This window comes from Lissotriton vulgaris, chromosome 7, assembly GCF_964263255.1.
Source record: "Lissotriton vulgaris chromosome 7, aLisVul1.2, whole genome shotgun sequence".
In the NCBI taxonomy this organism is placed as follows: domain Eukaryota; kingdom Metazoa; phylum Chordata; class Amphibia; order Caudata; family Salamandridae; genus Lissotriton; species Lissotriton vulgaris.
In genome coordinates this window covers 1,722,847,564-1,722,868,833 of record NC_141695.1, presented here as the reverse complement: position 1 = coordinate 1,722,868,833, position 21,270 = coordinate 1,722,847,564, and the positions used below count along the sequence as shown (strand labels likewise).

The 21,270-nt window shown below is 48.4% G+C and overlaps 1 protein-coding gene across 1 annotated transcript in view; it reads right to left on the bottom strand.

Annotated features, from left to right (window-relative positions):
* Positions 1–21,270, bottom strand: part of LOC147706435 (tyrosine-protein phosphatase non-receptor type 6-like) — a 315,590-nt gene that overhangs the window by 269,409 nt on the left and 24,911 nt on the right. Inside the window, exons 2-3 of the mRNA XM_086932941.1 lie at positions 7,850–7,927; positions 4,041–4,145 (exon numbers count right to left, since the gene is read on the bottom strand). Of these exons, the coding sequence (XP_086789067.1) occupies positions 4,041–4,048 (8 nt within the window). The 5' untranslated portion in view covers positions 4,049–4,145; positions 7,850–7,927. The remainder of the gene's footprint in view (positions 1–4,040; positions 4,146–7,849; positions 7,928–21,270) is intronic.

Below are 21,270 nucleotides of genomic sequence, written 5' to 3'. Positions count from 1 at the left end.
CTTTCCCTCTAGAACCCGGCCACGCGGTACGGCACCACTGTCGGACTTTGCGGAAGCCCTGGGCCTTGTGGATCTCTGGCGACAACTGAACGCCGAGACCACTACATACACCTATTATTCAGCGGTACACAATAGCCTTTCTCGCATAGACTACTTCATGGCACTGGGACTGGGACTGGACATGGTAGACAGGGTGGACACACTACCCAGGGGAATCTCAGATCATTCTCCGATTGTCCTAACACTCACCACTGGAGGTACACGGAAGGCCCGAATTTACCCTATCTACCCCAACTTTCTGAAAATCCCCAAGATTCGAAAAAGGCTTCAACTGGTAACCACACAGTACTTTGCTGAAAACACGGGCACAGTGGAATCACCCTCAACCCTATGGGAGGCGTACAAAACAGTCCTCAGGGGGGCGGCCATTGCAGCAATTACGGGACACAAACGAGACTCACGAAAGGACCTCACAGACCTGGAGCTGGCACTCGACTTGGCCAACCATGCACATATGTCGGACCCATCCCCATCCACGACGCACACCCTCATGATTAGGCAACAACAACACCTGGCACACCTCAAAACGACCGAAAAGGGTTATATCGCGAACACTAGACATAGAATTTACGACGTAGGCGACAAAGCGGGCCGTATGCTTGCGTGGCTGGACAGGAGAGGGACTGGGACTAGAGGCATTCAGAGGCTCAACACAGAGGAGGGGCGAACACTGGTACACCCAGAAGAAATAGTTTGCGAACTAGCACGACACTTTCGGGCAGTGTACACACCAGACCGGAGAGTCACTAGACAAATGGCAACGGCAACACTCACAGACATTACCATCCCCAGCATTACTCAGGAAGATAGGGACACCCTAGAACTGGACCCAACGGGAGAGGAAATCCAGCTGGCAATCCAGGCGTTGCAGTCCGGGAAAGCTCTGGGCCCTAACGGGATACCGGTGGAGTGGTACAAGTCCATGGCTCCAGACCTCAGTACCCCATTGCTGGCCATGTTCTTGGAAAGCAGGGACAAGCTAGAACTACCGCTAGATCAACGCACGGCCACGATCGTAACGATACCCAAGCCAGGGAAACCCCCGACAGAATGCAACGCATACCGCCCGATATCGTTACTGAACATCGAAGCCAAGATACTGGCTAAACTGCTGGCTACCCGCATGCTACCCCACCTCAGTACCCTGATCCACCCTGACCAGTCGGGCTTTATGCCCCACCGGAGCACTGCGATGAATCTTAGAAGGGTCCATGGAGTACTAGCCAGGGCGCACCTCCTTGCGGAGCAGGCGGTGATTCTCTCTCTCGACGCCAAAATGGCATTCGATCTGGTGGAGTGGGAGTATCTCTTCGTGGTACTGGAACGTATGGGGTTTGGGCCGAAATACATACAATGGATACGGTTACTTTATGCGAAACCCGTGGCACAGGTGGTGGCCAACGGCCACATATCACCAAGCTTCCCACTGAGCAGGGGGACTAGACAGGGCTGCCCCCTGTCCCCCCTGCTCTTTGCACTGGTGCTTGAGCCTCTAGCCATCCAGATCAGAACCACGTCACTGTTCGCAGGCATCACGTGGGAGGAGGGATGGGAGGACAAAGTCTCGCTATATGCAGACGACATGCTTATCTACATGTCCGCACCCGATACAGGCATCCCAGCCCTGCTTGACCTTTGTGACACGCATGGGCGCGCATCGGGATACACTCTCAACTGGTCGAAATCCACAATATTCACGTTGAAGGGCCCGGCTCCGACATTGCAGGCGAACTGTCCATTGCTGACGACGTCGGCCTCTTTCAAATACTTAGGAATTGTCATAGCATGTGGGGAAGCGGAGTTTTTTGTCAACAACCTGAAGCCACCCATAGATCGCCTGCGAGCCGATGTTAAATATTGGGCAACCCTGCCCCTGACCCTACTGGGCAGAGCGGCTCTCTACAAGATGATGGCCCTCCCACGACTCCTCTATGTCCTCGAAAATACTCCGCATTTGGTACCACCGCGATACTTTAAACAGATCGTGGCGCTGGTCACGGTCTTGCTATGGAATGCTGGCCCGGCGCGTATAGCATACGACAAACTAGTGAAAAGCTGGTACGAAGGGGGCATAGCGCTCCCCAACATCCAGCTATATTACTGGGCAGCCCAGCTCAAAATTGTAAACTACTGGATCCACGCCCCAAGAAACGACCCGGCATATCGGGCGGACTGGTCCCAACTTGGGACGGAAGGTATGCTGTCCGTACTCTATAACAAATCACAACTAAAAACACTGGTTGGCCCGACCAAACATACGGCGACATTGTGGCACATGGCACAGGCCCGTCTGGGTTGGACAGGTCGGATCACTAAAATGACGCCCTTATGGGACACAAAGGCATTGGGAAACCTGAGAGGCTGTAAAGGGTTTGAGCGATGGGACTCCATAGGCATATCTACAGTAGGAGACCTGTGGGATACTGACTCAGTGCTACCATTCACGCACCTACAACACCAATACAGTCTAGGACCCACAGAGACGTTTAGATATGTCCAAGTTAGACACGCATTACTACAAGCAATCCCTGCAGGCACCACCCTGCCGGATTCCTCCCCGCTGGAGGATAGGCTACTGACAGAATACATGCTCCAGAGCGCCACCTCCCTTACCTATAAAAAACTGCTAAACAATCTCCAAGACCCGACACTAAAACTTAAAGAAAAATGGGAAAGGGAGCTAGGTGGAACTGACGAATTCGAATGGAATGAAGCGCTGGCCTCCCCGAAGGAGGTTGGGATCTCGAGTAAGCTCAGGCTAGTACAACTTAAAATCCTACACCGCGTCTACTACACCAGGCCGCTGCTGCACAAAATTGGGAGGGCACTACACCCCTTTTGTTTGAGAGGATGCGGGGAAGAAGGGACACTGATACACACCCTATGGGAATGCCCGCACATTTGTGACTTCTGGAGGCAGGTACTCCGCTCAATCTCCCAGGCCCTTCAACTGTCCATATTACCAGAACCACGTAAATGCCTTCTGAACATCTGGGACCCCAATGATCTGGGCAGGTACGAACTGATTTGGGCATCGTTGGCTATGACAGTGGCTAAACGGGACATAGCGCAGAAGTGGGGGGCGCCAGAAATACCCACCGCTAGTAGGTGGGCCAAAAACATGGACATTCTCATGGTGACGGAAAGAGCTGTATACGTGCTCCGAGCAGCGCCCCGGAAATGGAACAAAGTCTGGGCGGCGTGGAACAAGTACAGAGGGGACATCTGTGATCCCTTGCCGGAAGGGGAAGACTCAGATTCGGAGGGGGAGGAGGAGTAACTGAACGGTCACGGGATGCTGCCTCGTGAACAGGACAATGCTACTATAGCGGCGCTGGCCCGGCCACACGCCACAGAGCGTGGAGAGGCACTGACTACTGTACCACGTGGGTGGGTGAAAAAGGTTGCGATGACACATGGTTAAGGGGGGTAAGTTGGGAAGTTTGTTCACACTGTTCAATGAAAAAAGACTTCGCCATCACTGACACAGGAGGGAGGGGTTATCAGGGAACTCAATCCTGCACGGTGTAACTCACAAATGATGTATGTAATGTACCTGAGCAATACAGGCAACGCAGTTCATGTTACGAAAAATCGCTCGTCACATATAGAAATGTTAAATTGAAATGCTATATGGGGATCGCCCAATGGAATGTATGTAACTGATAAACCACTATTCCTTCCTTCAATAAAGTTTAAAAAAAAAAAAAAAACATTCTAGCGGTAGGAGCGAGACAAGCCCTGTGGGTCAATACACCTACAATTGACACGAAGGACTATCTCTAGGGGATTAGCCAAAGATCAAAGACAACACTACATCAGCTCTGATGCCACAAATCAGACAATGTGTCCCCTATGTCACCCAGAACCTTGTTGAACCTGGGACCCTCAAACCAACGTTGTTGTTACTTCTCCCCACAAACACCAGCAGTGCCCCACAGTGAGGCAAACCCTACAGCCCACAACTGCATCTGACCTACCTCGCCATCTTGCAAAGGAGAGAGCTTCCGGAGGCGCCTCTGGGATGACATAGGCGGACAACGTCGAAAAGCACCAGCCGCTGTGTTCCACTGGGGTGAAGTCACCTTTGAAACAGAAAAGGAAACACCTCTTGATGCAGTTGGCAAAAACGGTGTGTCTCTAAACTCTCTCAGGCGGCGAGTTGCCTCCCCTTCCCTTAGCCATTTTTCCAACTGCGCCCATTCCCCTTTAAACGCACCATGGACAACTTGCTTGGTGCCCAAAAAGGTTGCAGTTTATTAAACACTTCAACATTTATACATTTACTTCCTCATGGTCATACATAACATTCTGTTGCCTCATTTAACGATTTGCCATCATAGCTCACTAAGTCAGTTTTTGCTCATTATCTGCTTTCATACAGATCACCTTCTGGGGAGAGGCCCAAATACCACAGCCACTATTGCCAAGGGGTTAGGCTTCAACTTGCTACCGACTTGGCGGGTGTCTGTCCAGACTTTACTGGGCCGCAAGTGCTGTCCCGCTAGCCTTCAACGCCATCATGGCCCCTCCTTGCTCCTCCGGGCCCCTGCCGCGTGGCATCCCAAAGAGCCATGTGAGCACCTCATCTATCCGGCCTGCAGCTGAGTTCTACCTCTCGCTCCTTTGGTACCCCTGCTGTGAGGCATCCCAAGGGCCTGCGGGAGCATACCTTCTACTCTCTCTGTGGCTACTGGCCACTATTGGCTCCCTCAGTGCCCCTGCCGGGAGGCATCCCGAAGACACTGCATGAGCCTTCCATTTACTTCTAGCAATTTCTCTTCCTTTGCTATCCTTCTAGGTTGTCTTCTGCCACGCTACCTATGGTCTCACCGATCGGAGGGAGCTCCCCCATTGCTCCGCTATGCTCTCGCACCAATTATGAGAAAGCCATTTGCTCTAGCACCCCCACAGTGTTTAGTAGGAACATATCCATCCCTATCTCTGTTAGGTGCAAGCCATCCTCCAGGTGGAAGCTTTGCGACCTAAGATTTATGAAGCTGTGCTTTACGAAGTCCCAGCCGTTAGCCCTACATATCTTTGTCAAAGTAATGTTTAGCTTGCGTCTGGATCTTTCCCCCGCCCCCAGGTCTATCGCCCCCCTCCAGGACTTCCGTACTATTTTTTCCGAGAAGATTATTTCGGCAGGGCGCACCAGTTTTGACATTGCAGCAAGGCCTGCCTGCATTGTCATTAGCAGGGCCCTCCTACCTAGAGTGGCCAAGTCATTACCTCCCAGGTGGACTATTACCGTGTCCGGTTTGCCACCTCTCCCTAGTGCTTCTTGCACTGCGCGTAGCAGTGGGTCCCATTTCATTCCAGACCAACCCATCCAGACTACCTCGGTGTTGAGCATCCAAATCCTACCAAATTCACTTCTGGCCGCTGCCCACTGTTGCGCCTGTGTGATGTAAGAATGTCCAACAAACCATACCGTTCTGCGCCGCTTGGTCGGACCTATACAGGGGGATGGGGAGAAAAGCCGGGCTCAGTATAAGGCGGGGCATATGTACCGTTTAAATGCGCCAGATGCCCAACGCCCAATCCCCTTGATTTGCTCACTGCCCCTGCCCAGCCCAGGAGCCGGGGTTGCGGCACGATCCTGAATGAATGGGATCCGAAAGCCCTGGCTTGGAGCCCCGCCGCCCCCAGAGCCTCCTCATCACTGCTATCAATTGGAAATGGCTAAGGAAGGACCCAGGTTCATGCCTGAAGAGCGGCCTATTTCTGGGTTCTACAGTTGCCATGTATCTCCGTACCAGGCATACCGGACAGCATGATTCCTCCTTCATGCAATGCAGCCTGGTTCACTTCCCTTTGCCTGCTTGGTCCATCTTCGACCTTCAATGTTCGTGAATGCCCCTTTCAGTGTTTGTGAATTACCCATGCAGTGCTCGTGAATTTTCCTTCGCGGTGATCAGGTATTTCCCCACTCAGGTCCTCATTACAAGGGTCCCATAAAACTCCATGGGGAAATACTAGAATGACAGATTTTGGGTAGTAGCCACCAGTGAATTAGCTGGGATTAAGAGTTAAAGTCCCTAAAATGCAGAATAACCTGCTGGGACCTGATTCACTGATCCCAAGGCCAGTGTGAGTCCAGGAATGATGGGGGAGCCTTTATGGCAAGAGACTTAGAAATCTTTGGGGAGGAGCACTGTCTGTACCCTATTATGGTGATAGGGAGGCCTGGTACGGGCCAAGCTGTCCCTCCCCTTATAGCCCCCAGCACTCTGTACCTGTGGTTTTACCAGGTACACAACCACAGAAAACTAAGTCTGGTGTTTTCAGACTCAATAGTTTTGGGTCAGGAAAGAAAATGAAATTGAAAAATTCTTATAGAGTACTCTTATACCCAGCGGAGGCTTGGCGCTACATAAAAGACAGCCTATAAGGGAAACTGCGACTCAAACAAGACAAGAACGTCTTTAAAGAGAAGAGCCAGGTCTTGATATATTTTCTAAACAAGATGTGACTATTTACTGTTTTGATCTCCATTGGCAATGAGTTCATAAGTTTGCCGTGAGTAGGGAGAAAGCTCTTCCAATCCATCTACTGCTTTTGACTCTAAGAACCACAACATTTCCCCAATTGGAACCTCCCAAATGTCGTGTGGGAATATACCAAGTAAACTTTGCTGCAATAAAACCCGTCCAGTATTGTGGATTATTCTGATGCTCATGGGATGGCTCCCAGCACTCAAGAATGTCCCATGTGTATTAAAGAACTGCCCTAGCCGATCCCATCAATTTCCCCCTCAGTATTCATGAATTGCCCTTCTCTGCACATACTGCCCTATCTTTCCTCCTCAGCTCTCATGAACTGCCTCAGGTCTGTATGTGCCAATTGTGTATTTGGAATAGAACACTTTACTCCGCACACTGTTACACTGCATGCCAATACCCTGCAGTTTTTATACCGCAAAACTTTTTACAACGCAGGGCTTTACAACGCAATCGATTACAAAGCATTCCCCATTACAACACAATTTACTATTCTAACTCCACCAGGAGTTACTTTGGGGAATGCATTGTAATAGTTTGCAGTTTAAAGCCCTACGTTGTAAAAGATTTTACGGAGTAAAGAATGTGAGGTAATGGCATGCAGAGTAACGTATGCAGGTTAAAGGATGTTTCCGGTGTATTTGTATGAATTAAGTAGCCCTTTTCTCAAGTACTGTGCCTAGTTCACAAGGCCTTGTTGATAATATTGTACCTAGTTATGGGGTCTCATCTGGGGCAGTGTGTCCAATACCTTAGCAGCAGTGGACCTGGGGGTCGTTGTGGTCCACATGGGACAGGTGTCTGGGTCTATGGCTGACTGCAATCGAAACGTTCAAAGAGATGGACGAATGGGGTAAAGGTGGCCCTAACTGTCAGATGCACAATCTTGGAACTGGGTACCCAGGTTCAAGTCCAGACTTGGCTCAACATTCTGTGAGTCCAGGCAAATCACCAAATCTCTCTATGCAAAAAAACACAAATAAATGTGAAATGTATTCTGGTGTTTAGGTAAAGCGCTCTACTGTCCTTGGGTGTTCCCAATATAGAAAACCTGCTAAAAAACCACAAAAAAAAACAAAGGATGGGTGGATTTAAAAATCACACCGGAAAAGAGAATCTTTAAGAACTGTTGAAAAAAGATTAGGGTTAGAGGGGCAGACCAACAGACTAGGCTGGGCAGGTTTACTACCTTTGACTCACAGTGGTTATCCTGGACACCCTACCCCTCACTGAGCAACACACAAACAAGAAGGAACAATAAGGTGTTCGTTTGTAGAAATTCTCACCTGCTTAGTAACATGTAGTTCAACGTGGGAGGCATCGCTGCCTCATTCAGACAGAAGTAGAATGGAGACGAGTAATCTCTAAGGGAAACAAAAGAAAAAATATAAAGTAAATGAGCCATACCAAAATAAAATAAATGAAATGACCTGTCCTCAAAACCAAGTGGATAAAAGGAGAATACAGACTCCAGCATGTTCAAAGGCAATACGTGATGTACTATTTTCTATTTTCACTATATTATGTCTATTCTGACTTTTGACAGCTGTAACAACACAGTCACACAATATACCTCTGCCTAGCACTAGTTCAACATAATGTGTTGTTGTTTTTCAAGATACTACAAAAGTCACCAGGTCCAGTGTCAGCTGTGCCTGGTCAAAACCCTGTCAGTCTGTAAATACACTCCATCTTGTGGCTACAAATCTGACAAGAACACAGAGTTGGCTGAAACTAATAAACCTTGTAACCAGCAACATCTCTGGGACACGAAAAGAGCATAAAAAAAGATTCTGGGAATAAACTTCTGCAACTTGTGCCAATTTGTTGGATTTCCTAACAAGGTCTACAATGTAACCTAAAAGTAGAGGCAGACCAATCAGGAGGCTGGGGAGGGCTAAGAAGATCTTCTGGACATGCATATGAATGAGTGAGTTTGGCGGGTGCCATTTATAGCCGCGCCGCTCCCGTTAAACCTGATGTGGATACTTTGAGCCTCTGAGAGTGTTTGTCTTAATTTGGAAAGCAATGTTCTAGGAGCTTCTCTTTATCGCAAGGCGCTAGCGGTCCATGAGACCTTTTGGTGACAGTTGAACTCACTTCCTCAATCAACCTGCTGGATACAGATTTTGAACAGTCCAGGCTGTGAATCCAGATGAAGTGTCACGAGAGACCAGAATTGATACCACCCCAGAGAAAAAAGAAAAGACAGAAAAGTGGAACGTCCACCCATACAATGAGAACATCGCGTTAATTGGATACCTCATATTAAGAGATGACCCTCACTGGTGGGATACTACAACGGAGGAAACGAAATTCCCAGACTGGGCAAATCATAAGAAGAAAAAAATCCCCAACCAGACACCTCAGAAGAAAATGAAAAGACTCCCAGACTGGACGCTCCATTAGAAGAGGCTCCCAGACTGGACACCCCATTAGAAGAGGAAGAGACTCCTAGACTGGACACCCCATTAGACGAGGAAGAGACTCCCAGACAGGACATCCCATTAGAAGAGGATGAGACTCCCAGACTGGACACCCCTTCAGAAGAGGAAGAGACTCCCAGACAGGACACCCCATCAGAAGAGGAAAAGACTCCCAGACTGGACACCCCATCAGAAGAAGAAGAGACTTCCAGACTGGACACCCCATCGGAAGAGACACCCAGACTGGACACCCCATCGGAAGAGACACCCAGACTGGACATCCCATTAGCAGAGGAAGAGGCTCCCAGACTCGACACCCCATTGGAAGAGGAAGAGGCTCCCAGACTGGACACCCCATTAGAACAGGATAAGACTCCGAGACTGGACACCCTATTGGAAGAGGAAGAGACTCCCAGACTCGACACCCCATTAGAAGAGGATAAGACTCCCAGACTGGACACCCAATTAGAAGAGGAGTAGACTCCCAGACTGGACACCCCACGGAAGAGACTCCAAGACTGGACACCCCATCAGAAGAGGAAAAGACTCCCAGAATGGATACCCCATTAGAAGAGGCGAAAAATACCCCGTACAGGACTCTCGAGATGTAAAGTCCATCCCAGGCTGGTGACCCAGAATAAAAAAAGCTACTCTTCCCGACTGGTCACCGCACAAGAACAGAGAGTTCACTCCCAGGCTGGTCACCTCACCCAGTATAAGAGAAGCCACACTCCAATACTGGTCACCCCACAACAGCAGGGAGTTTACTCCCAGACTGGTCACCCAGAATAGGAGAAGCGACACTTCTAGACTGGTGACCCCACAACAACAGGGATCTCACTCCCAGACTAGTCAACTCGCCCAGCGTAAGAGAAGCCACACTTCTAGGCTGGTCACCCCGCAACAGCAGGGAGTTCACTCCCAGGCTGGTCACCCACAACAAGACAACCCACACTTCCAGACTTGTCACCCCACAACAACAGGGAGTTCACTCCCAGGCTGGTCACCCACAATAAAAGAAGCCACACTTCTAGACTGGTCATCCCACAACAATGGGGAGTTCACTCTCAGGCTGGTCACCCCTGGAAGCAGAAAACACAAACTCCCAAGCACAGAAACTCATAGTCCAGGAAAATGTACTTTTAGCTGATTACCTGGGAAAGAGACAAAAAAATCCCTGAATGCTAACCATGACCAGTTGCCTCGAAAAAGGGGCAATTTCACGTTGTGCCACACAGTACAACTGTCTGCTCCCACGTTCACTAAAATTATACAACGTCTTTTGCAGTTACATGATGGACAACATATCAGGACAGACATTAACAACTCAACAAGAGTGTTTATCCCTAAAGATATGGTGAAAGAGTTGTATAAAAATGATGACATTGGGCCGTGGTTCAAGGCCTATGAGGTAGCCATGTCCTCCCACCGGGTCCCTGAGAAGGATTGGAGAGCGGGGTTGTGGGGGCAGTTCCTGAGTGAGGGGCTGGACACCTTGTTGGACTTGCCCTCTGAAGTCACAATTCTTATAGCCACATGGAGGATGCATTGATGTCCAGGTATGGGCTGACCCCTGAACTGTATAGGCAGAGGATCAGGAATTGCAATACAGTTAGATGGCAGTACCTGGGAAGAATATGTCACTTTTTTATTGACAATGTGCAATGTTTTGGTTTCGAGGGTTTGGGTTTTAATTATATGTCCTATTGTTCATTTACAGTTACTCCTGACAAAGGGCCCTAAGGGGCCCGAAATGCATTGGGTTATATTAAACTGCTTCTGACGACCGTTGCCTTTTTTACGTGTTCTTTGAAGATATTCGAATGGCCTACTTGGACATGAGAAATGGAAGAAATTGCATTTCCTTGCATGGAAAGCTGAAAGTTTAAAAGTCACAGTAGTGGAAAAAACATGGTATAAAAGGAGTTTAAATTAATTAATAAGGATGAAGAAACAAGCGTATTTGCAACTGTAGTAAAGGCTTTCGCCACTGGTTTTGGGGCAATAAGTAGCCTCAATTTGATGCTGTTTAGTTCATTACAAGCCGTTTGGGTTTGGCATTTCACCAGTGAGCACGCCAGATGATGAATCAGGTGGTTTACATTTGCATTATATACTGAGAAAAATCAGAGTGCAACCTGCTTATGTATGATGTTGACTTTTTTTGCAGAGCATTGGATGGTTGGGTGAAGGGTAGCAAAGTGAATGATTTTAAGGCGCGCTTTGATTTAATTGCATGGGAGCTCTTGTCAAGTAATGGTTTACCAGAGTTACGCCAGCACCGGATTGATAGTTGGCTGACTAACCCTAGGAGGCTTGCTGAGGAGGCGAACTGCTGGGCGAGAACCTGGGTCCACAAGGGTCACGTGGGAGACTCTGCCAAGGGTGGGCAGGGTCTCCAGCAGAAGAGTGGGAGGGACAAGGGTAAACAGCGGGAGTTCCAGAGAGGGTCCCAAAGTAATTCCCAAGGGAACCGAGGGAGAGTTTCCCAGCCTCCCCCGAGAAGAAGCAAGGGGCCCCAACAGGTAAACCTGTTCAAAGAGGGCCTGTGACCGGTTTTAAGTGTGGCCTAGTGGGTCACGGTTCATGAGATCCCAAATGTCCCCAGTTTGGGAAGACATTACCCACTGGTGCAGCACCCCAGCATTTGGCTAGTGTAGCCCTGGAGGAGGAGATGGGTGCCCAAGGTGGGTGGGGTCACACAGAGATGTCCCTAGTCTCTTTAGGAGACTGTGAGGTGGTCCCCAGGACCCAGCTACCCGATAACACTAAGAAGTACAGGCAGTGGGTGACCATCAATGGCCAAAAGGTGGAGGCTCTGAGAGACACCGGAGCCAGTGTGACAGCTGCAGTTGTCGGCTAGTGTCTGAGGAGCAGGTTGTCCCCAACGCATTTTACCTAGCTGTTGTCGCAGGCAACACAGAGAGACACTGCAAGGTAGCATAGGTTCCCTTTGAGTGGGGGGTCTCAGGGACTCTTCAAGTGGCTGTAAGGCCAGCCATGCCTGTTGAATGTCTGTTGGGTAACAAATTGGAGAGCTGCTCTTGGGCTAAGGTGGAACGAAGTGCTCATTTAGAGATGTTGGGTCTGCCTGAGTGGGCATGCGTGACCACTCGGTGTATGGCAGTCAGTAATGGTGTTCATGAGAACCTGGAGCCTGAAAGAGTGTGCCAAGTACCTACCTGCCTTGAAGAGAAGAGGTGGGGCACGGGAAACCCGCCCCACAGTTCCCAAGGTCCAGGGGGAGGCAGACCTTGAGGGGGGTGCCCTGGAACAGGTGGCTGAACTGGGGACCTGCCTGAGCAGAACCATTGACAGCAGGAAGGAGGACCCTCCAGGAAAGAGTTCTGTGAGGAGCAGAACAAGCGCCCTTCTCTTCTGGGTTTGCGGCAACTGTCGGTAAACCAGGCAGCAGGTGATCAGTTCGGGTCACATTGGATTATCTGGGAGAATGGTCTTCTGTATAGTGAGTATATAACCAGAGTATATAAATTCCCTTGAGAAAGAATTAAACACAGGCTGCTATACCAAACCTTACAACGTCATGATAACATACAACAAAACATAGATAAAGTTAAAAATTCATTTATTTTGAATCAATTTAAAAAGGACACAATTATAGGGTTAACTAATCTAAATCCCTAGTCTTAAAATACAAATAAAACACTACATCCAATTGCGACCTGCACAATTGAGAAATTTGACAGAACAAGTACAACATAAAATTATTGAATACAGATTGTATATCCTGGCTCCGTTTCGATGAAATTGCCCCTAGTTTTAAAATTCACGAACCCAATTTGGAATAATCTCATGAAGGATAACGACCAAGGTTGTACATAGTGAAATAGATCGCTGATAACAGAGCCTTATCAAGTCCCCACCTGAGGTCCACGATTGGCTTAGGAAGTCATTGCAATCATAAGGAGCGTTTCCCATTGGATATCTTGGGGCAATTTCATACATCCCCTACTTGTGACAGATATCATTTGTCTTGATAAAGGTGGTTACTATAAGGAAAACCCACCGAAACGCGTCAACGCAATTACTGGTATAATCCAAGTCTCCAACACCTAAGTTGAATTGCTGAAGTGATAGCGATATAATTCTGGTGCAATCGAAACGGAGCCAGGATATACAATGGGTATACAAATATACAATGAGGTGCCACAGAAATCTCTAGGGTTCAGCCCCTTTGAGCTTCTCTATAGTCACCCAGTGAGAGGACCTCTGAGTTTGGTCAAGGAAGGCTGAGAGCAATCTCCCAGGAAACCATCCAGGATGTTTATAGTTACATGCTGGCCTTCAGGAACCAAACTAGATGTTTCAGGCAACTCGTTGAGGCAAATTTGGAAGCCAGCCAGGAGGAGATGAAGCTGTGGTACGACCAGAATGCAACTCTGGTTGAGCTTCAGCCTGGTCAGAAAGTGTGTGTCATGGCCCCAGTGGAGCCCTGTGCGCTCCAGGATAAGTGGACCAGGCCATTTGAGGTGGTGGAGCGCAAAATTCCGGTCACCTACTTGGTGGACTTGCAGTCTCCCAGGAACCCCTTGCAGGTTCTGCATGTCAACCGCCTGAAGCCCCACTTAGAGAGGTCCGAAGTGGGCATGCTCTTAGCGACAGATGCTAGAATGGAGGAGGAGACTGAGCCTCTTCCTAACCTCCTTGAGTCCTCTAACAGTCCTTGGGCCAGCCCATTGGTCTTGGTCCCAAAGGCTGCCGCACCGGGTGTCACGCCAGAACTGCAGTTCTATGTGGACTACCGAGTACTCGAATCAGTCACCAGGACTGATGTGCACCCCCCCAGAGCTGATGAGCTCATCGATTGGTTAGTGGCTGCACGGTACCTCAGCACACTTGAATTAACGTCTGGGTACTGGCAGATCGCCTTGACTGATGGGGCAAGAAAGAGGTCAGAATTCTCTACACCAGATGGGAACTACCAGTTCCGGTTTATGCCCTTTGGGATGAAGAATGCAGCTACCACCTTTCAGAGGTTGGTCAACCAGGTGTTGGCTGGACTGGAAGAGTTCAGTGCCGCCTACCTGGATGACATTGCAGTGTTCAGCGCCAGTTGGGAAGAACAACTGTCCCACCTCTGGGAAGTGTTGATGGTGCTGCGGAGAGCAGGCCTCACGATCAAGGCGAGTAAGGGCCAGATCGGGCAGGGTTCTGTGGTGTACTTGGGACACCAAGTTGAGAGCCGCCATGTGGCGCCCCTACAGCCCAAAATTGAGACCATCCTGGCTTGGGAACCCCCCCAAGACCCAGACAGAGGTGAGAGCCTTTTTAGTACTAACTGGGTATTACAGGAGGTTTGTAAAGGGATATGGCAGCATTGTTGCCCCTTGACATAGTTGACTTCCAGGAAGTAGCCCAAGAGAGTGATTTGGACTGCCACCTGTCAGAAAGCTTTTGCTGCACTGAACACTGCCATGTACACAGTGCCCGTGCTCCTGGCACCCAAGATTTTCAAAAGAGTTTATCGATCAAACAGACACTTCAGAGCATGGTGTAGGGGTTGTTTTATCACAGATAAATGAGGAGGGCCTAGATCAACCAGTAGCCTTCATCAGTAGGAGGTTACTTCCACGGGAACAGAGGTGGAGTGCGATTGAGTGTGAGGCATTCGCTGTGGTCTGGGCACTGAAGAAGCTGAGACCATACTTGTTTGGGACTCACTTCCGGGTTCAGACCCCTTAGATCAGAGGTCTTCAAACTTTTGGATGCCGAGACCCCCCTGTCAAAAAATTTCAGACATGAGGACCCCCTCCTTACAAAAATTTCTAGAACTTAGTATTCCTCATAATTGGTGCTCCTGTTTTCCGTTTTTACAGATTTTTACAGATAGAAAACATTGTATATCCTGTCTGTATCTTCTTTTAAAAGTGGAAAAATGCAAATAATTGGCTTCTTTAGGGTATAAAAGATCTGAAAGCACAGCCAAGGCATGTCAGCAGGTGCCTGGCTGAACCTATAAATTGCTCTCCAGCCTGTGTTCACTATTCCAACCTTGTGTTATTGTTGTGTGACTTTCTTTAGCAGAGGAATTCCAAAGACAGAAGTGGGGAAAGGGTGGGCGTGAATTTTTGGAGTTAAGAATGTGAGGGTGTGCGTGCGTGTATGCTTGCGTGTGGGTCTGAGGATTAAAAAGCCAGGGAATGGTGGAAGAGGTGGGGCAGGGACAGCCTATTTACAAGTTCCACCAAGTTCTGATTGCCGCTGAAACCAGGAAACAGCCACAGGATTGTATTTCAAAGGCAGCCACGAAGAAGAAGCATGAAAAGGACACCAGATTGCAGCTTCAGGCAGTTCCAGGCAAAAGTGTGATGGGAATGCGCGACCCCCTTTCGAGGACTCCACGGCCCCCCTGGGGGTCGCGCCCCACAGATTGAAGATGCCTACTCTAGAGGTACTCAGAAAGAAATAATTCAGGGATACCTGTGTGAAATCATCTAGGCACTCTCTCCACTTTTTCATTATTTGAGAGTCAGCACATGGATTCATTTTGTGAAAGAGAAGATAATGGCTTTCTTTATTACACTTGGAGGGTGGCCTTTGAAATACAGTTTGTGCAGGACCAAATACAGGAGAGGAGAATAGGTTTTCAGAGCTTCCAGTGTGTGCAGAAAAATGGCAATTCCTTATTTGACTTTTCTGCCCGTTTCCTCCTCTTTGTCCCAACCTTCCCTCCAAATGTACCCCATTATTCTCGATCTTGGCCTTCTCGCACATTCCCTCCCTACACTGCGTCCTTCCCTGCCATTCTGCAAACATGCCTGCCACCTATCCTCCACCTCAGGCACTCTGTACCTTCTCCCACTGCTCACTTATCTCTTCTGCTAACCCTCTCTAGCCAAGTCCTTATCACGCCTCCTGTAATCGCTCTCCATCCCTGGTTTTGTCTTTCTTTGTCCTGATTGATCTCCCTGTTTCCTCTCACCTTCAGTCTCGCTCTCTGTTTCTCTCCATTTTTCTTCCCCCCCCCCCCCCCCCCCCCACCCCCCTGCCCCCACTCTTTCATTCATATAAATAAATACTTGGGCGTAAAATATCTTTGCGGTTAATACAAGAAAAAAATTAAATACAAGGAGTAATGAAGAAAGATATTAGATGGAAACAAGAACGGGGAGAGAATGTAAGAATGGACTTGATTTAGGGGAGAGAGAAACTATTTAATAGCAAAGGACACGAAATGTGATCTAAAAATACTGGCAGCATTCGTTGCTTGCTTGTGAGACACCAGATCTCACTAAAACATCTGCTCTCATTAGTTATGTATTTTTCAGGGTTTTACTGTAACTACTGGCAGTGTACGTGCCAAATAATTCCTGTTTGTTAGTGCCTCCAAATCAAATCAATGTGAAAGAGAAACATTGTTCTCCAAAGAAAATCCTATTATCAACACTGAAGTTCCAGGTGCCACGGAAACCAGGAAACAGCCACAGGATCGTATTTCAAAGGCAGCCACGAAGAAGCACGAAAAGGACCCCAGCTGCTGGAAAAACACAGCAGCAGCAAGGACAACGAGGAAGATCAGGAAATGCAGCAGGAGTGCAAGGCAGCAGCAACAACAATAACATTAAAGCACTCCAGACGCTTCGCCAGAGCACATTCATGGCCCCAGTTCCCGGCATTTCCTGATGTTAAATCTGCAACTTCTCTGATTGGAGGACAATCACCGATGACGCTGTATGCTTTCACGATGTCCTCCAATCAGAGAGCGCCTGAAAAAGCCACTATTCGGGATTGCAGCTTCAGACAAAGGCAAAAGTACGATGGGAATGCGCGACCCCCTTTCTAGGACTCCACGGCCCCCCTGGGGGTCGCGCCCCACAGATTGAAGACCTCTGCCTTAGATGGTTGATGCAGATGAGGGGTGAGAATCCAAAACTGTTGAGGTGGTCCATTTCCCTACAGGAGATGGACTTCACGGTGCAACACCGCCCTGGTACAGAACACGCCAATGCTGATGGTCTGTCCAGATTTTTCCGCCAAAATGTTAATGTTCAAAATGGCTTGTAAAGCGCACGTACACCGTGTGTTTTCATGGGGCTGTAGGAAAAAAGGCTGAGGTCATTACCGAAGAGAACGTCAGTTAGTGATGAGAACTCCCAGGAGGTAGGGTAGTTCTCCCCACATTTCAGCTGGAGGGGACAAGTGTTAGACCTGGCACCATTTGGCGTGGGTCTCCCTTTTATTTTTTGCTGTTGCCTCATTTGTTTTTGCTGGTTTTAGATGCTTTGGGCACTGTGCCACTGCTAATCAGTGCCACAGTGTAGGTCCCTATGGTAAATTGATGGTTGGATTAGTGACTCCATGATTGGATTATTTGATTTACTTGTCAGACCCTAGTACAGTGCACTATGGGTGCCCAGGGCTTGTAAATCAAATGCTGCTGGTGGGCTTGCAGCACTGGTTGTGCGACCCACAGAAGCAGCTTGTAAAGTGTGTCTCAGGCCTGCCATTGCAGGGCCTGTGGGCAGTCTCTGACTGCCATGCTGATTGGGCAAGTGCATCCACTTGACAGTCACTAAACCTCCCTTTTTCTTCATATCAGACACCCCTATGGTAGGCCCAAGGGCAGGGTACATTGTAAGTATAAGGTAGGACATGCCCTGAGATGTGTGGCATGTCCTGATAGTGAATTACAACCATTTTCGTTTTTCACTATTGCAAGGCTACCTGTTCCCCGAAGGCCAGAATGGGCAGTTTGATTATTACACCCTATAATCCTAACCGACCCAGGGAACATGGTAGAAATTCGAGTTTAGTATGCCTGAACTCAGAATGATAAAATACATATTTTAGTGAAGTTAGTTTTAACATTCTGTGTATGAAAATACCACTTTTAGAAAGTAGGTATTTTCTTGCCTAACTATGCAAGCCTGCCTCTGCTAAGTTGTGATTTCCATGTCTGGTTTGTGAGTGACAGGGGCTGGGGGATTCCAGGAGACAGGGTAAGTCAGCACAGGGCTGAATAGAGAGCTCTGCATGTAGATGGGTGGGAGGAGTTACACCTGGGTCTGAATAGGGCTGTGCCTTCCTGCCACAATGCTGGCTCCACCTCCTGTGGTGCGCCTGATGGCCCTGGCCCACACTGTCAAAGTAAAGAAGGAGTCCTGTAAACAAAGTGCTCCAAGACTGACCAGAACTGGTTTGAACTAGGTCCAGGCCTCTCTGCCTTCAGAGGACAAAGAGCATATGAGTATAAATACTGGGGCCCAAACCCCAAGACTTTAGGTCACTTCTGGGTAACAAGAAGAACCTTTACTGAGAAGAGGAACTAGAAAGAGAGACTGCAAGAGGAGACTATCCCTATGCTGTGTGCTGTTTGAGGATTGGCTCACGGTGGTTACCTGATTGTCAAAGAAAGGAGAAAAGCTTTGTGCTACTTTCATCAACTTGTAAGAAGATCTCCAAGGGCTTGAACTAGAGCTTACCTCCAGCTGAAGTCTAAGGGACAAGAGACTTCACCCACCAGCTTTTCCCTGCCTTCCCTTGCTGGGAATTTAAGTGCCTGCTGTTGAGCTGGGCCTTCTGAGAGACTGCGTGTAGCTGGGAGCTGGAAGCGCAACCCAAGACAAAGAAGCGTGTCGCCGCCGTAGCAGCTGTCGTCGCATCACCGGAGAAGAGTGTTGCCGTTGCAGCAGATGCCATCGCATAACTGGAGAAGCATGCCGACGCTGCCGCCATCGCATCACCTGAAGCGCCTTGCATCACCGGAGAAGGGAGTCGCCGTCGCAGCAGATGCCTTTGCATCACCGGAGAAGTGTGTCGCTGCAGCAGCCGCTGTTGTCGCATCGCTGAGGAAGCGTGCCACTGCTGCCGCTGTCGCATCGCATCACTGAGGCGCCCCGCATCCCTGGAGAAGAGTGTCGCTGTCACAGCAGACGCTGCCGTATTGCTAGAGAAGCGTGTCGCAGGGCTCGTCGCGGCTCAAGAAGATTCACTGAGTCGCCGCACGGCCATCACCCCTTCATTGTCGCAACATCAAAAAGACGTCATCTTTGTTTCATTGCAACGGATCTTCGACGCATCGCCACAGAAGCGCAGTAAGAAACCGACGCATCACCCCCCCCTCCCCCCCCCCCCCCCCCCCCGAGTACGGAACCGACGAACCCCCGTTCTTGTGTGTAAGGAACCGACGCATCACCTTCCCTGAAACTCTTTTGATGTATAGCGTTACGCATCTAAAGGTACATTGAACATAAAGTGTAACATTTACCATCTTAAGAGAACTAAACTATTTCTACCATTTTTAAAGTACAGTATTGTGAATTTTTGTCGTTTATGGTCTTGTGTTAAATCTATATAAAAGATACCTATTTTCATAATACAACCTGTGTGGCGTCCCTTTGAAGTGTTGTCACTATATTACTGTATGTGTTCACAAATGCTTTACACACTGCCTCTGAGATAAGCCTGTCTGCTCTTGCAAAGCTACCCAGGGGGTGAGCAGGAGTTATTTTAGAAGTGTACTCCCTTACCCTGACTAGATGTAAGGGTGCCTATTTGGTCAAAAGCCCCTACCTCTGCCAACTAGAGACTCCCAAATCTAACAGTATGCATTTGTGCACAAAAGGCTTGTGTCTGCAGGCATGACACAGTTGGCACCACTAGAAGCGAGAGAAAAACTTCACTTGGGTGTAGATGAAGGGGAATCGGGAAACTTTGACCAACTTAAAGGTCAATAAGCTATGGAAAACTCCTCTTGGGTAATAAAAACTCTGCATAGCACGATACACGACTTCCTCAACTGCCACGTATTTATCAGTAAACTTTAGATTGATGTATCTAGCCGATACTCAATAGCAAGAAAAGCTAAAAGCAACTCTACTTCCTCAGCAGTACACCATCAGCAAACAATGGTCCATTCCTTGGATAAATCCTACGTTGTCACACCGACAGACCTGTTAAATATAAAAGAAAAGGATAAACCAGGTTAACTAACACTGAAACTTCTAAATGACAATACTTCTGAGTGAAACAAAGAAGTCCCCACATCAGAAGTCTGAATGCACTAGAGGATCCCAGTTGAAAAACTACAATATTCCCACGTAGGACACCGTATGATCGGTCCCTGCAGTTGCAAAAGGCCCAGATCGTGAAACTCAGACTCATCAAGGACATGGACTTCGATTCACCAAAATTCTATGGTAGCAATAGTGTAATCATGTACCCTTTAACCCTTGATGACATCAACAAGTTGACCCTCTTAGCCCCTAATCTCCTCCTATTTACAGCTGAAATATTAGGGTAGGGGCAGTCGTTGAAGTAACAGAAATTAACAAGCAATGGCAAATCCAATAGGTCTGTCTTCAATTTCGGTCTTTAATGTACTATTGCTTAGGGCTGGCTTTAGAGCTCTTGGCGCCCTGTGCGACAATCATTTTTGTCCCCCCCCCCCATTGACCAACTCCTCAGATTCCCTTACAACCACCAGGCAAAAGTGCCCCTTATCTCTCCATAGCCCTCTCTCAAATACACTGAATTTGTTTTAAGACACTAGTAAAGGCTGGATTTACTAATAAGAATGCATATCTACTCAAAGAAACACGTTTCAGCAACATTAGGAATAGATAATGAAAGACTGGAGTGGTATGCGTTCTTTGTGGCAGGCCTATTAACCCTCTATGCTACTTTATGGTGAGTCAAAACTGACCCTGGACAAAAAGCTGATCTCTTTCTCTCTAGCAGGAACATAAATCACAAGAGTTATCTTGCCATTTTTAATGCTGCCTGAAAGCTGGACCCACAAGGAACTCTGTTGAAGGTGTTTTAAAATTCTACGTTATTGCTAAAAACATGTGGTATCCAGTTTATTGTAGTTTTGTTTCCACAGGATGGACTTTGCTGTTTTTCTTTTGGATTTTTGGAGGAATGTAGTGTCCTGCGGTACACGCCACTCAGTGGCCGCTCCATAGGAGCCGTGCTAACACCCATCCAACACAGACGTCAGGTGACCCTGCTGATAAAAGGGGCAGTGCACACTTGCCCTGAGCCAGTTACACCCACCATAACCTTGTGTCCATGCCGTCTTTTACTATCTAGTATGTGGGCCTAGGGCCCACTATTTTACAGTGAGTGCCCTTCTGTACCCAAATATGGCAGTGTTATGCTACCCAACTGGTGACAGGACCGGTTTTCTTCTCTACATGCAATCATGAGCAATGGGTTGACGCAAAGTCCAAACCTAAGTATATTACTATTGAAAACAATAGGTCTACCTAAAGCTGTCTGTAGCCAAGACTTAAAGACGAGAAACCTCAGGTCCGCTT